Below are 15,448 nucleotides of genomic sequence, written 5' to 3'. Positions count from 1 at the left end.
CTGAGAAGAGAAAAAAAGTTTAAAATACGCCGTTTTGGGAAAATGCACTTCTCCAAAGTGCGTATTTGGCCCACCGTCGTTCATAGAACATTGTGCATGTGCTGAGTAGATAGGCCATTATTTGAAACGTCGCCTGTTTTACACATATGTAACTTTTAAGGCCACAGTGTTATTGACGAATGGTATCAGAGTGATAAGCTCTTGAGCTGTGGATATTGTAGAACATCTTCCGCACCGTACGTACGTGGCCAACCGTGCTAATCGGAGGTGTGTCTGCTGGGTAGATGATTGTTACATGGTAGGGTCGAGCGAGGTTTAGGTTTTTAGTTTGGCGCAGGTAAAAAAAAAAACCCATTGCAGCAATAAATGTTCAAATTTTTGACGGGGACCTGGCGACAGAAACGTGGCTGCTACAGCAAAGAAAGCGCGAACAGAAACAATTCACAAACAACTGCGCACGGTCACGTTCTGAACGGCAAGATCTTGCGTCGATATGGTTGTTTGACGTGGTGGCAGCTTCGGGAGGCCTTTATCCAGCAGTGGATTGACCATGACTGATGCTGATGATCATGACACGTGCTGTACGTGCAGACACAACCACTCGCAATAATTATATATTTGTTGTATTCTTTCTCCGACAGATGGAAGATCTGTGATTCTCAAGATACGCTAAACGCAAGTTGCTCTGTATATATATATATTTTTTTCTATTCAAATTGCGGTAATGTTAACGCTTCCATATTAATCACCAGCCACGTACTTTGCACGCTGCGTGGAAGCAATCCGAATAATCATCACCATCGTCGCCATCATCACCATCATCACGCAAGTGGAATGACGCACAACGGAAGCCGAGTGAAGCCAGAGACCTCTCCCTACTCCATCCCCTACCCGGGCAGCAGCCCCCCGACCTTCTCCGCCTTCTCCGTGGCTTCGACCATCAAGTACGGCGACAAGCTCATCGGCGGCGGGGGTGGCCTTGGCGGGATGGGCCCTTCCCGGGACGTCATCCCCTCGTCCCCTTCGCCGAGCTCGTCCGGCCCGGGAGGGCCAGGCGGCGACGTGGAAGGCCCGGGCAGCCCCGCGATGACGATGAAGGAGCGCTATGCCCACCACGCCGCCCACTCCTGGATCCCCGCCGCAGTGGCGCCCGGCCACTCGCACATGGGGGCCTCCTCCCAGATCGGCGGCGGCGGCGTAGGAGGAGGGCACGACCCCTACTTGTTCGACCGCTCCGCCGGCGGCTACCTCTTCTCGGCCACCGGCGGGCAGGATCCGTCGGCTCCGCCCGCGTCCGTCTACCCGGGGCTCGGCCTGCAGGCGCCGGGCGTGGCGCAGTCCGCGCCGCCCGCCTACTCGCACGGGGACGCGGCCTTCCTGCCCGGCTCCCCCTCGCCCGTCTACGTGCCGAGCGGCCGCGTGCCCGGGTGCATGCCCCCGGCCTTGCCCCCGGGCATCCCCGCCGCGTACCTGCAAAGCGCCGCGGCCGCCGCCGCCGCGGCCGCCGCCGCCGCGGCCGCCCAGCAGAACATGTGGGCGTCCCAGGCGGGGGACATCCAGGCGGGACAGTACGGCTCCGTGACGTCGGCCAGCTCGGCTCACTCGTCGATGTCGCCGCGCTTCACCATGAGTTTCGCGCCCAGTCCTCCCTGCTCCATCGCCGGCTCGGTCGCCTCCTCCCTCGGCGGCGGAGGCGGCGGAGGCTCCATCGGGGGCCCCGGGCAGATGTCGGGCTCCGGGGGCGGTCCGTCTCGCTTGGAGCAGGGCGCCTACGGCCTCAACGCCCTGCACGCGCGGGGAGATCAGTACTCGGCGCAGCTGGGGGGCCGCTCCCTGAACGGGGGGTACGCGAGCGCGTACCCTTACGTGGGGGCGGATGTGGGATGGCCCCCCAGCGCTTTTGACAGCCCCATCCTCCACAACCTCCACCATGGAATGGGCGGCCGGCGACCGGGCCCCATGGGTGAGTACCGCGGGGCGATGCACACAACAACGTCGTCACCCATCGCGCAACGTCGCACATCATCGTCGCACATTGCACAACGTCTCACATCGTCGTGAGAAAGTGCAGGGAGTCCCTGTGTCAGTCACAGCGCTTACAACAATAACGAATGATTTGCTGCTGTGTTGGCAGTGGTGCACAAGCACCACTAACAACACAACTCAGCGCATTCGTCAATAACAACATTGTGCCATCTTAAAAGGAAAATTAGATGATAGGCGATGTTTCGGACACTCGCCCTTGCAACGGATTGCCGTGTTATGGCGCGAAAGGGTTATCGTCATTATAATAATTATTATCTCAAAGTAGTTTTGGTCGTACAGAACGCACGTTAGGATTAATTTTGACTGGAAGACGCCAGGGACTTACGCTATCGATTATGAGTTATGTACGACTGATGACCTATGTGACCTAGGTCAAAAAAATTGCGATGAGAATCTTAAGCGTTGCTGGCTGATCGATCGCGATGAGTGAGTGAGTGTTGCACCTACTGTACGATGAGTGACGCTGGCGACGTGTCAGGGAATTGCCCTGTGATGTGCTATGAAGGGCCATTGCCCGAAACGTCGCCTATTATATATGTATTTCCCTTTTAAGGCCACAGTGTTGTTGACGGATGTGTTCTTTGTTAAGTGTGCATGTGCACGACTGCCAACGCTGATCTCGTCAGGGAGCATAAACCACCAAGCGAACTCCGGTCATCCTCGCAGCGGATTCTGGCTGCCCATCGAACAAAGACGGTCGGCGCATCGCGCGCTTTCCAATGCTGCTCCTGCGGCCGTCTGGAAGGCTCTTCCGATATTAGGAAGCCACTGGAGCTATGCACTTTTAAATGTAGCTTGAAAACGAATTTCTTGTAAACAGAATGTTGTGTATAGTTTGTTTTCGTTCCCGCGCATCTCCGATTAACGCGGTTGGCTACGTACGGTGCGGAATAAGTTCAACATCCATACAACATCATTTGTCTCATGAGACCGCTCAGGTCGCTCATGCGATACAATTTTCATTAAAAATTGGGAGTGCGTCTTATAATCCGGTGCGTGTGTGTGAGAGGGACCGGATTTGTGTAACTTTATGGACACCGGACCCAAGTTTGGGGTGCGTCTTACATTCCCGAGCGTCTTATAATCCTAAGAATACCGTACTTTTTTTTTACCGAGACCAAATAACGTTCTGTATGCGGAGGATTGGAAGAGCGCTAAATGAAATCACTCTTATTTTTTCGAAATAGTTTTCGAAGCTAACGTTAATAGAGAGCTGGTATTTACATATATACACACACGATTCCTCGGTAACGGAATTACAAGACCACTGCAAGGCATATTTAGGCACGCACCCCACCCGCTGTGGAAGCACAACAGGAAACTACTAACCCCCAAATGATAGCAGTGCCCAATTTTGTGTAATTCCGTTACCGCGACATTTACCGCATGCCACGTATGCACCTTGAACTTCTTTTGCACGTGCTTTGGTGCGTGAATATCAGCACACACAATGTCGGCTGTTGTGTGTGTGCTAACGGCACTTGCTCCTCTCGTCTGTTAAGGCTACACGGGGGATCTTTGTCTTTATTTTGTGTGCGTACGTATTTCGTGCGGATCGGTGGCTGCAGTGGTCAGCGCACTGCGCTTCGAACCCAGCGACCAGAGTTTGTTGACCGCTCACCACCAGTAATGGTGGAGAATATGTGAACCGGTTTACGGGCCTCCCCTAGATCGACTCAACCTTAAACGAGCACCTGATGCGGTGTGTAAAAAAGATCAGCACTGGAGAGACAAAAGCGGCCGGGCGTGGTGTTGGCCATCCACACACTCGTGTACCATTGCCGGCCTTGATAGATCCTCGCTAACGACGCTTGTCCCAACGGTCTGTTAAAAACTGTATGTGGGGAATCTTTGTCTTTGTTGCATGTGCCACAGAGATGCTCACAAACAGCACTTGCCGCTACAGTCTGTTAAAGGCGATGTTGGTGTCTGTTACTTTGCTGTGCTGGATGCGTACGTTGGAATTGTGTGGTTGCTCGCATGTGCCTTGCGCAGGCCTTAATAGGCGCTCGCCAACACGTGCCACGACAGTGTATAGAAGGCAATACGGGGGGGGGATCTTCGATATTTGCGGGCGCGTGCATGTGTGCGTGTGTGAGAGTGTATGTGCGTGCGCCAGTGTGTGTGTGTGTGGATCTTTGTGTGTGTGTGTCCATGTGTGTATGTGTGCCCATGTGTGTGTGTGTGTGTCCATGGTGTGTGTGCGCGCCCGTGTGTGTGTGTGCCCATGTGTGTGTGTGTGTGCCCATGTGTGTGTGTGTGTGTGCCCATGTGTGTGTGTGTGTGTGCCCATGTGTGTGTGCCCATGTGTGCGTGTGTAAGAGTGTATGTGTGCACATGCGTGTGTGTGCACATGCGTGTGTGTGTGTGCCCGTGTATGTGTGTGCACATGCGTATGTGTGCTGCGCCCATGTGTGTGCGCCCATGTGTATATGCCCATGTGTGTGTCTGGATATGCGTATGTGTGTGTATGTGCCCATGTGTGTGTGCGTACGTGCGCGCACGTGTGTCAGTGTTCGCGTACGTACGTATATGTGTTTGAACGTTTGTGTGCTCGCGTGCGTGTGTGCGCGTGTGTGTGATTGTGATCTCGCGTGTGTGTGATTGTGGTCGCGTGTGTGTGTGTGTAATCGCGTGTGTGTGTGTGGGTGTAATCGCGTGTGTGTGTGTGATTGTTCTCGCGTGTGTGCGTGTGGGGGTGTGCGCGCGCCTGTGTGTGTGTGTGATTGTTCTCGCGTGTGTGTGTGTGGGGGGGGGGGGTGTGCGCGCGTGTGTGGGTGGGAGTGTGCTCGCGCGTATGTGTGATTGTGCTCGCGTGTGTGTGTGGGGGTGTGCGCGCGTGTGGGGGTGTGCGCGCGCGTGTGTGTGTGTGCTCGCGTGTGTGTGGGGGTGTGCGCGTGTGTGTGTGCGCGCGTGTGTGTACTGTGTTTGCGTTTGTGTGTGTTGTGTCTGCAAACATGTGTTTATGTTACCTGTGTGTGCGTGTGTGATTGCGTGTGTGTGCTTATATGTCCAAAGATGTGTGTAAGCCCGTGCGTGTGCTTGTGTATATATATGCGTGTATATGTATGTATTTGTGTGTATATGTATTTGTGTGTATGTATGTGTGTATTGTGGGGAGCGGTAGTGTAACGGTTAGTGCTACGCTGCGCTTCGAACCTGGCGACCCGGGTGCTCACGGCCAAAACCAGTGACGATTTTCTGAACCGGTCTCGGGCCTCCCCTAGGTCGACTCAGCCTCAAAATGAGTACCTGGTTCGATGTGTAAACTAGGCCACTAGGGAGAACAAAGGCGGCCGGGCGTGGTGTTGACCACCGGACCCCCTTGTGTGCCGTGCCGGCCTTCATAGGTGCTACTCGCTAACAGCACTTGCCCCAACAGTCTGTTAAGGCTACACGACCGATTCACCACCCGACATCCAGTGGGGGGGGAAAAAAAAAACCTCAATAACACTGGTTACGACGGGACATTTAGGCAACGTTTCGACCAATGGCCCTTCTTCAAAGAACACATCATGTACAGTAATTGTGTACATATCACGTACACCCATCACGTGCACCCATCACGTACGTGCAACATCGTGTTCACATTCTCTTATTTGGTAGCGCAGAGTGAAGCATTGTCGTGACCTGTCGCTGCTTGCGCTTTGTGGCTGGGTCGGGTCTTCGAGGTTATTTGTCCATACTTCACCACGCTGGTCAGTGGCGGAGAGGTGTGTAAAGTAGTAATGAAATGATACGTGGGAGGGTGGTAGGAGGAGATTTTGGTGGCAGTACGGGTTCAGTCCGGTTCAGTTATTCACTCGCCCAGCGATGTCAGCCGTGGCCCGGAATCAAACTCGGGTCGCAGGGTTTAAGAGCGCAGCGCGCTAACCGTTGCGCCACCGCTCAACCCGCGTTAACAAATGCTATTAATGCCACACGCAATAAGTTGTACTTAACGGTACTGTAGTGTAGATACACGCACAAATATAAACTTCCGTTTGGAAATAAACTTCCATTTGGAAATGTAACTCGAAATGGGCGGAGATATTTTCCGTATTCTTCGGATTATAAGACACTTTTAATAAGATAAAAATCGCCGCAAACTTGCGCCAAGTGTCAATAAAGTTATACAAATCTCAGGTCACACACGTATACCTATCGGATTATAAAACGCACCCCCTACTATTATTGCTTTTTTTTATATACGGGCGCTGACACTGCCTCCTATAATCTGGAGAATTCGGTATCCGATACAATCTGGTAACAAACATCAGCATGGATTGGTTTCAGGAGAGTCCGCCTTGCTGACGAGGATGCGACAAAATGTGCAATCTCCACGTGACGACGGAAGAGGCGATTCAAGTTGGACTACAGGAGCATTTACTGTGCCGATGAAGGGGTCCCCAGATCCTTCGATGTAATAATTATCCACCGATCAATTCCTTGTTAAGATTCACAGCGAAAACCAATGGTACCACGCAATTTTTACAATTGCCTTCCTGCACATTACAGTGGGAACGGTGTGGCCAAGTGCTTTTGTTGCGAATGTAAAACGAGTATCAAATGGCAAAACAACTTCGGTGACCAAACAGTGTCTGATAGACCGACTCCTACAAATGTTGAACCCCTTTCGCACCGTACGTAGCCAACCGTGCTTCTCGTAGGACAACAAACTAGATACAAAAAGCATTTCTAAAGAAATTATAGTTATCAATCTAGATTTTAAAAAGCGTATGTCAGTGGCTTCCTAACATCGGAAGGAAGAGCGTTCCAGACGGCGCAATCTTTGAGCGCGCAAGTGAGTGTCTTTGTGGTGGTGGGGGTGGAGGAATCAACCATGAAAAGTCCGCCTATTGTTACCGTGTAAACAACAGCAAAGCAGACACCATTGTCTCCTGGCTTCTTGCCATAGTTTGAGCGTCGAGCGAGAGATATCGTCCGAGCTATAATGATGACCCTTCATCTCCGCGCCTGTTTATTTGTAACATCAACTTCTTCGCGGCTTCACCCCAAGTGTGGCAACCACGCGAATATATATACACACATATACACACTTATACATACAAAGACCCCCCATTAGCGAGCACCTATGAAGGCCGAGGGGGTGGGTGGCCAGCGCCACGCCTGACCGCATTTTTGTCTTCCTAGTGGCAATGTTTACACACCGCACCAGGTACTAATTTGAGGCTGAGTCGACCTAGGGGAGGCCCAGGACCGGTTCAGATAATCGTCACTGGTGTTGGCCGTGAGCGGGAATCGAACCCGTGTCGCTGGGTTCATAGTGCAGCGCGCTAACCGCTACACTATCGCTCCCCATATATATACACACATATATACAGCACACATGCTCAAGTGTTATCGACAGAAATCTATTCTGGAAGTGTACACCCTTTAAACAACCGTGTAAGTTATTTTGTTTTAGTGTTGCTGCGTTGGAAGTGATGCACACAGCACGCACAAATAACAACAACAACAACAACCACCAAAACTCAATACATTCGTCAATAGTACTGCCCTCGGAGACGTTTCTGGAAGTTGCCCTTGTTGGTACATCGAGGGGCCAGAGAGGTCTCGTAAGAATTTGGAGACTGTACCATACACCCTGGGTAAAGTTTTAAAATAATTAATATTTGTACATAATATATTGATACGTAGGCTTTCGCGACCAATATCATCCATAATGTAGGGTTTTATTTTGGTTAGATCGCGTAAATATAAATGTGTCGTTAAACCCGCCACCACCCGACACAGCCAATGAGTAAGGTTCGTCACGTAAACAGAACGTGCCAATTCGTTACTAGTACAGCACACCGGTTGTGTTGGAGAGAAGAATCCACAATGTTGTTGCTCTCCACAAAAAAAAATATAAAATGTACTACGCATAAACTCATTTGTAATTTAAAGCAAAATAATCAAATGTTGCCGATACAGTGCATCCTAGGAAACCACGTGCAGTGGTCTGCACACCGCGCAGCCTGTAAACTTGTTTGGATAAAAGTTTTAACGAGTCGTAGACCAACTATATTCTTGCAATTAAGTTATATTACCAGCGTGTTAGTAGCCATAAACACGATGTTTGACGTGCGTATACGTTTCAAGTGTACAACCAGATAGCCGACTTATTTTTTCATCGCTTAAAAAAAGGGTATTCACTCGCACACATGTATCATTGTGACTCCAGTGTTGGTGTTAAATAAGTTACATTGCAATAATGATCCGTATTGTCCGGATTATAAGACGCTCGGGAGAGTAAAACGCACTCAAGACTTACACTCGCTGCCAACCCAGCATCATTATGGCTTGTTTAAGAGTGGGTGGTGGTGGGGAGGACGACAGTCAATGTTAAACAAACTTTAAACAAATGTTTAACACGACGTAGAATGTTTAACTTTACGATCTGCGCGTGTCTATGGAGCATTCTCCATCTTTTCTCTGTCTCCCCTGCGACAGCCAGCCAGTCGCTTCAGTTTTGCCTCTTCTAGCGCGAGGCAAAGTTTGTGTGAACTACAACGTCCAGGTTTGGGATTGTGAGCCATGCGATGATAGCTTCAGTAGTACGATACCGTAGCTTGGGCGCCACGGTATCGATATGTTAACAACCTCGCCTGGTATACGGGAGGTCGTGGGTTCGATCCCGACCCTGACGTACATTTGGAGTTTGCGTGTCTCTTGTCCCCATGGTCGCGTGGATTTTTCTCTGAGTCCTACAGGACATTCCATGCGTTTAGAGTCGTTGGTTGCTATAAAGTTCCACACGGTAAGCCACTTCGTTGAGCTATCATCTGTGGCCAGATCGCTTCTAAAAAAAAAGAGCTATACAGCTCAGTGGGCCTTACCTGCCAAAATAAAAAATATATAGTTTTTCGTTTATGACAGCTTCGGGAGTAGTGTGACTAACGCTGTGCAGTCCGCCGGAGATCTGGTCCCGTAGAACAAAGCAGGCGGTCACTGCGACGCGGTTCGTATGTACGTGGTGTTTCTTTCGCACCGTACCTAGCCAACCGTTTTAATCGGGAGGTTGTGCGGTTCACTCGCTGCGCCGTGGGTTCCCCTCTTCAATGCATCACACTCGTGGAAGAGACGCGCACAGCAGCGAGCGGCCGTTGCTGCTGCTGCTCCCGATTCGGTTGATGATGATAATAATAATCTTCTTGGTTCTTTATATAAGCCACGTAGAATGGAAATAAAATAATAAAAATAAAACATAATAAAATAAAAAAGTTTTATTTTTATTATCTTATTTCCATTCTACGTGGTGACTTTACCGAAAGAACCAAGAAGATGAATCCCTGCAGTCACGAAAGCTTTAAATCGATGATAATAATGTCGTCTTTCTTGACGGAGCACAGTCGTGCCGGAGCAGTGGTGATGAGGAGGGGGGGGGGGTGGCGGGGTGGTTCGTTTAGGAATGCCGGCAACAAAACTCCCCAGTAGCTTCGCTTGACAGCCGAGTCGTCCCAATTGGTGTCCGGAACCTCACACGAGGTTCGTGAAGGCGGCGAGTCAGTCCATAGTGGAGGATGGGTGCGAGGCCCAGGGCGAGTCACTCCGTGTGGGTCTCCCCAACGCCATGCTACTAAAGCAGAAGCGTTACATCGGATACCGTGACGTCGAAGCGGGCCTCCCCGCCCCCCCCGACCCCCAACGTGCGGGGCTCGGGGCGGTCGCCCCGATTCGCCGTACCCTAGGGACGGCTCTGGGTGGAGGGCCGAGCAAGGTCGGTGTTTTTGGTGTAACGGGAGGACTACGCTTCCTCGGATGTTTTTTTTAATTCCTCTTGAAAAAACAACCAATGCGCTAAACTATGAATGTTTGTTCATCCCTCTCCGACTCCTGTGCCGCAGTGACCACTGTTTAAACTGTACGAATTCAGACGTGTCTGTGAAACTGCATCGGCAGGGCACACATCACAACAACAACAAAAACAAGCCCCACACACAACTCATTAGTCAGCAAAAAAAAACTGCCCCCCTCACAAATGTATATATTATGAGGCAACGTTTCGGGTTGTGGTCCTTCTTCAAAGCGGGCCGTGGTGGGGATAAGGGGGTGTCTGTGGGCGGGCCTAGCCCTTTGCACCTTACGGGGTTTCCCTCCTTTACAACTTTGCACACTCACCTCGCTTACGTTACATGCATATATATATACATAGAGCGCATATCAATAGAACGCACCAAGTCGCGCTGGGAACTTCCGCGGATTTCCTCGCTGCTCGGACCGCGCGTGTTTGTCTAAACTCCGCTCAGTAGCAGCCGCAGTGTGGAACAAAAGTTGGCAAACACGCATTAGGTCTTGTATGTCACCGGCCTCGTCCCGGTAGATGATTGAAAGGGGGGGGGGGTCCTTTTCTAACGCATATACACAAAGACAAAGATCCCCCCTATAGGCTTAACAGCCTGCAAGGGGCAAGTGCTGTTTGCGAGTGGCACCTAATGAAGGCCGGCACGGCGCACGAGGGGGTGGAGCTGCCAGCACCACCACGCCTGGTAATGTTGCCACATCACACACCAGGGGCTCACTTGAGGCTGAGTCGACCTAGGGCTGGCCCAGGACCGGTACAGATAATCGTCACTGGTGTTGACCGTGAGCGCGAATCGAACTGGACACGCCGGGTTGGTAGCGTAGCGCGCAGAACGCTGCACTACCGCTCCCTCCTTGGTAAATACAAAGATCCCCCGTATAGCCTTAACAGGCTGTAGGGGCAAGTGCTGTTAGCGAGCACCTATGAAGGCCAGAACGGCACACGAGGGGGTAGGTGGCCAGCACCACGCCCGGCCGCCTTTGTCACCCTAGTGGCAATGTTTTTACGCACCGCACCAGGTACTCATTTGAGGCTGAGTCGACCTAGGGCAGGCCCAGGACCGATTCAGATAATCGTCAGTGGTGATGGCCGTGAGTGGGAATCGAACGCAGGACGCCGGATTCGTAGCATAGCGCGCTAACCGCTATACTTCCGCTCCCCATAGGCATATACATATAAACACAATCACGCGCATCATTACCGTAATATCCCCATTAAGAGACGCATTTCACGCCGCCTGACCCTGTATTGAAAAGATACATTTGGGGGTGCGTCTTATAATCCGGTACTGGAAACGGCCCTTCTTCGTGGCGCGTAAATGATGTCCATTCATGTGCCATTAAGAAGGGCCAATTTCCCGTAACGTCACTTCTATAATAGATGTTTTTCTTTTAAAGCCAGGGTGTTATTGACGAATGTGTTCAATTTGTGTATTAATTGTGCTTGATGCAACACTGGCAACACACATGTAGTACGACTAACTATTGTACATTAACTCGGGTTGTGGAGCGGTGGTGCACCCGGTAATCTCGCTACACTAACGTATGTACTCTATGTTGAACTTCTTTCGCACCGTACGTAGCCAACCGTGCTCATCGGAGCTGTGGGCGATGAACCCCCTGTGGTTCTTGAGTCCGATTCCCAGTCGTGGCGAAATACCGAGTGGCGTGATATCTGAATTGATCCACCGCACCCCTCCCACCCCTGAATAAATTCGCATTGACGAGCGGGGTGAAGTATGGCTGACATAAGGTGCGGGCGGTCTCGTCGGCGCTTTTCAATGACTTCGTCGTCTCACTCCTCACTCAGGCTTCAAACAATTTTTTGCTCAACCCCCACAGACTTCGAGGCGACGTCGCAAAAAAAAAATCGACAACGCTGACTGCCGATTTTTTTTCCCCAAATGCGGCGCTTCGGGACCCCCACGCGCGTGCAGTAACGCAGTGCAGCAGAGTGGCCGAGGCACGCACGAAGGAACACTTTGGTATTTAGAGAGCGCACGCGGGCTGATGATGACTTGGTCCAAACTGTGCAACGTTTCAGTCCGTTTACTTTACCAGGGGTAAGGCCCCACTGAGCGAAACGAAGCTCGTTTTCAGTAGCGACCTGGCCACAAATGATAGCTCTACGAAAGTGGCTTATCACGTGGGAATTTATAGCAGCCAAAATGCTCTAAACCAGGGGGTCGGAACAAAAAAGTTAGAAGAATAAGCCATTTTATTGGAATTCGATCGAAAAAACTCAATATTTCAAGAGCCACAATGCACTGCGGTGGTGATGACGAGTCGGCGTCACGTGGCTCTTGAGCCGCAGTTTGCCGGCCCCTGCTCCAGACGCGTGGACGTCGATTCTGAAATGCGGAGGGGGGAAAAAAAACCGGAGGACCCGAGGAAAAATCCACGCGACCACAGGGGGAGAGAGACGCAAACTCAAATCAGGCGTCAGGGTCGGGATCGAACCCATGACCTCCGAGATAGAAAATAAAAATAATAAAATAAAAATAAGAAATTTAAAATAATAAAAGCAACATCAGGCGCCTGATAAAGACTGCTTGTGTTATGATCGAAACGTCGTGGGTTTTTTGCTTTTATTATTTTCAATGTATTATTTTTAAAATTTTATATTATATATTTTTATTTTCTATGAACGTGACTTTACCGAAAGAACCAAAAATACCATAACCTCCTGTATACCAGGCGAGCGAGATAACATCTCGCCACCGCGCTAAGACAAGTGAGTGGGCATGGGCAGAACCCGTAGTGGTTACAAGAAGCGATGAAATCAGTTCACGTGCTGGGGGGCTCACTTGGATTGTTACATCATCAAAGGATCGCGGGAGGTGGTCTGCGGCTCGGGGGACGTCTTAATCCAGCAGTGGATTGATCATGGCCGATGATAACGATGACGTTCATAAAAAAACAACGATTTCCATCCCGACTAAGAACAGCGTTAGAATTTACATTAGTCACGATGCTTTTACACTCGACAATGGCTATTCTCGGCCACAGCACAGGGGGAAGGAGGTACCATACAAGGGGGGATAAAGACAAAGATCCTCCGTATAGACTGGGGCAAGTGCTGTGAGCGAGCACCTATGAAAGTAAGCACGGCACACGAGGGGGTGGGTGGCCAGCACCACGCCTGACAGCCTTCGTCTCCCCAGTGGCAATTTGAACACCCACCGCACCACGTACTCATTTGAGGCTGAGTCGACCTACGGGTGACCAGGGACCGGCTCAGATATTCGTCACTGGTGTTGGCCGTGAGCGGGAATCGAAAGCGGAACTCGGGTCGTCGGAATCGTCGCGCAGCGCGCTAACCGCTGCGCCACCACTCAAAGTGGTGGGTGGAGGGGAAACGCTCACACTCATATCCACATCCTGAGTGGAAAACTCCATAAGTGGGATGAAACCCAAAGGAGCAAAGCACGCGGACTACTCTCACGAGCCCCAAAGCCCTTAATAACCTTGCTCAATTCAAGGCAAATGAAAACCCTTTATCTACAGCGGCTTTGATAGGGCTGTTCGTTGCGAGCCGCTTGACGTTTTTGGATATTCGGTGCTCAGCACAGCTTTGTTAACAAAGAAAACCCCCACACATCCAAACGCACACGCCCCATCCATTGCAACTCCAACGCACTGTCAGTGCAAGTGGTGTTAGCGAGCACCTGTTAATGCACGATGGGGCCGATGCAGTCAGCAGCACCGCACCCAACCGCCTTTGACTCCCCAGTACTGATCGTTTCTGTACGTCGCACCAGGTGCTCATCTAAGGCCGCTGTTATAGTGGCGATGTTAGAGCTATAACTGCAGGTATTGTTTTATTGTTTGCAACTTCTTTCGCACCGTACGTAGCCAACCGTTCTCATCGGAGGCGTGGCTTATTTTAATCCTCGATGGTATAAGGCGCACAACTGTTCAGTTAAAACACCCACTTAATTTGTTTAAACCTTTTATTTCTGTTACAATAAAGGGGGGAGGAGGGGAGGTCTATGGGATGCCCCGGACCCGTTCTCATTTCTAATATCACTCGCCACTGATGTTAGCCATAGGCGCGAATCGAACTCACGACATTCATCTGTTCAGTATTTCGTCCGTTCATTCCATATTTCATCCGTTCACAATCATTCACCGGCCATTTAATTATTCGCCGCTTAATTCAAGACGGCATTTCATCCGTTCAATCAATATTTTGTCCGTTCAATTCAATCATTTACCGGTCATTCAAACACCCCACCCACCCCCCAGTTTGGTTTAGTGACTGCGGCGAATGCGTGCGGAGTTTATCATTCAACCAGGCGAGATGCCACCGAGTCCACACGTCTCATTCGCGATGGATCTGTGGCTTTACGGAGGTGGAGGAGGGAGCAGGAGGAGAAAGGTGCAAATATAAACAGCCACGGTGCAAACACAGCCAAGCTATTTGTCATCTTACCAGGAGGGCCTTAGCCGGGGTGGCACGGCTACATTGGGATGGGTGAGCCAGTTCCAGCCAGAGTGGTTTGCTCTTCACGTTAGGATATTAACCTGAAGAGCACGAGTCATCAGGAAGGTTGGGAGTGATGGCTTGTGATTCAGTTTAAAATTTTTGGTTAATTATAAGACAGCGGACTCAAATGCACCTCTTTGTCAATCTGTCACGGCAACAGTTCTGCTTGACGAATGCCCCTTTTTCATCGTCATCAGCAGCAGCAGCAGCCATGGTCAATCCACTGCTGGACGAGGTGCCTCCCCCACACTGCCGCCACCTCTTACAATCCCGCAACGTCATAATCCACCCGGCACCTGCACACGAAGTTGATTTCATCGCTACATCCCCTCGGTGGATTTCCCTCTCGGGTGCTTTTCTCTCCTTCAGCCGCCACTCCGTTATTCTCCTCGACAATCGGCAGTCAACCCCGACGTCTCCTGTCCAAGGCCCCTTTTTTATTGTACTTCTAGATACACCCTGCACCTGCGTATGGTCTCTAATCCACGTGTTCATCTTTTCGTCTCTCTCTCTCTGAATGTAATGCCAAGCGTGCATCTCTCCAAGACTGAGTACATTACGAAAGTCTAACCTAAAGCGCGTCGCTGTCTCTCCTTCGCCCGTTGCAGCGACACGTGGCGCGCTCGATCGATCGATCGCTCGCGTGCGTGCGTTTCGTGCCTGGACGGGCGCCGTTGTAATTGACGGCGAGCTGACATCTGCCCGCAGTTCATCATTCGGCCGGCCACATTTCCTAGCGCAAGAGTTTAATTGCCCGAGAATTAAAACAACAAAAAAAGCAAAAGACGTGGGCAGGACACGTGAAAGAGAGAGCTAGCGTGTGTGAGCCCATTAAAACCACACGGTTACTGAGTCAGCCGTTTGCTTAACAAACAGAAGCAGAAACTCCATTCTGTGTCCCCACGTATTGGCCTAATGGCTCTCCGGTCCAATAGTATCAGCCAACGTTGGTTTAAGCAAGAGATATGAGTACAAATTGCAAAGGTACATAAATTCCTGCCGATGTTTCAACACCTAATTAATGCCGACCCAAGAAGTCAGGTTCACCTAACGAATTGCCACTGGTGATGTGCATGGGTAGAATTTGGACCAGTGTCATTGAGATGGACATTTATCCATCATCATCAT

The 15,448-nt window shown here is 50.8% G+C and overlaps 1 protein-coding gene across 2 annotated transcripts in view; it reads left to right on the top strand.

The window, feature by feature from the left end:
- Nucleotides 1–15,448, top strand: part of LOC116945210 (uncharacterized) — an 87,501-nt gene that overhangs the window by 55,123 nt on the left and 16,930 nt on the right. For both annotated transcript variants that reach the window (XM_032959496.2, XM_032959495.2), the window contains exon 2: nucleotides 642–1,963. In XM_032959496.2, the coding sequence (XP_032815387.1) occupies nucleotides 835–1,963 (1,129 nt within the window). In that variant the 5' untranslated portion in view covers nucleotides 642–834. The remainder of the gene's footprint in view (nucleotides 1–641; nucleotides 1,964–15,448) is intronic.

The sequence above is a fragment of the Petromyzon marinus genome, chromosome 23 (assembly GCF_048934315.1).
Source record: "Petromyzon marinus isolate PM22_M1 ecotype Great Lakes invasive population chromosome 23, UKy_Petmar_22M1.pri1.0, whole genome shotgun sequence".
Classification (NCBI taxonomy): domain Eukaryota; kingdom Metazoa; phylum Chordata; class Hyperoartia; order Petromyzontiformes; family Petromyzontidae; genus Petromyzon; species Petromyzon marinus.
This window is presented reverse-complemented; position numbering and strand designations above follow the sequence as displayed.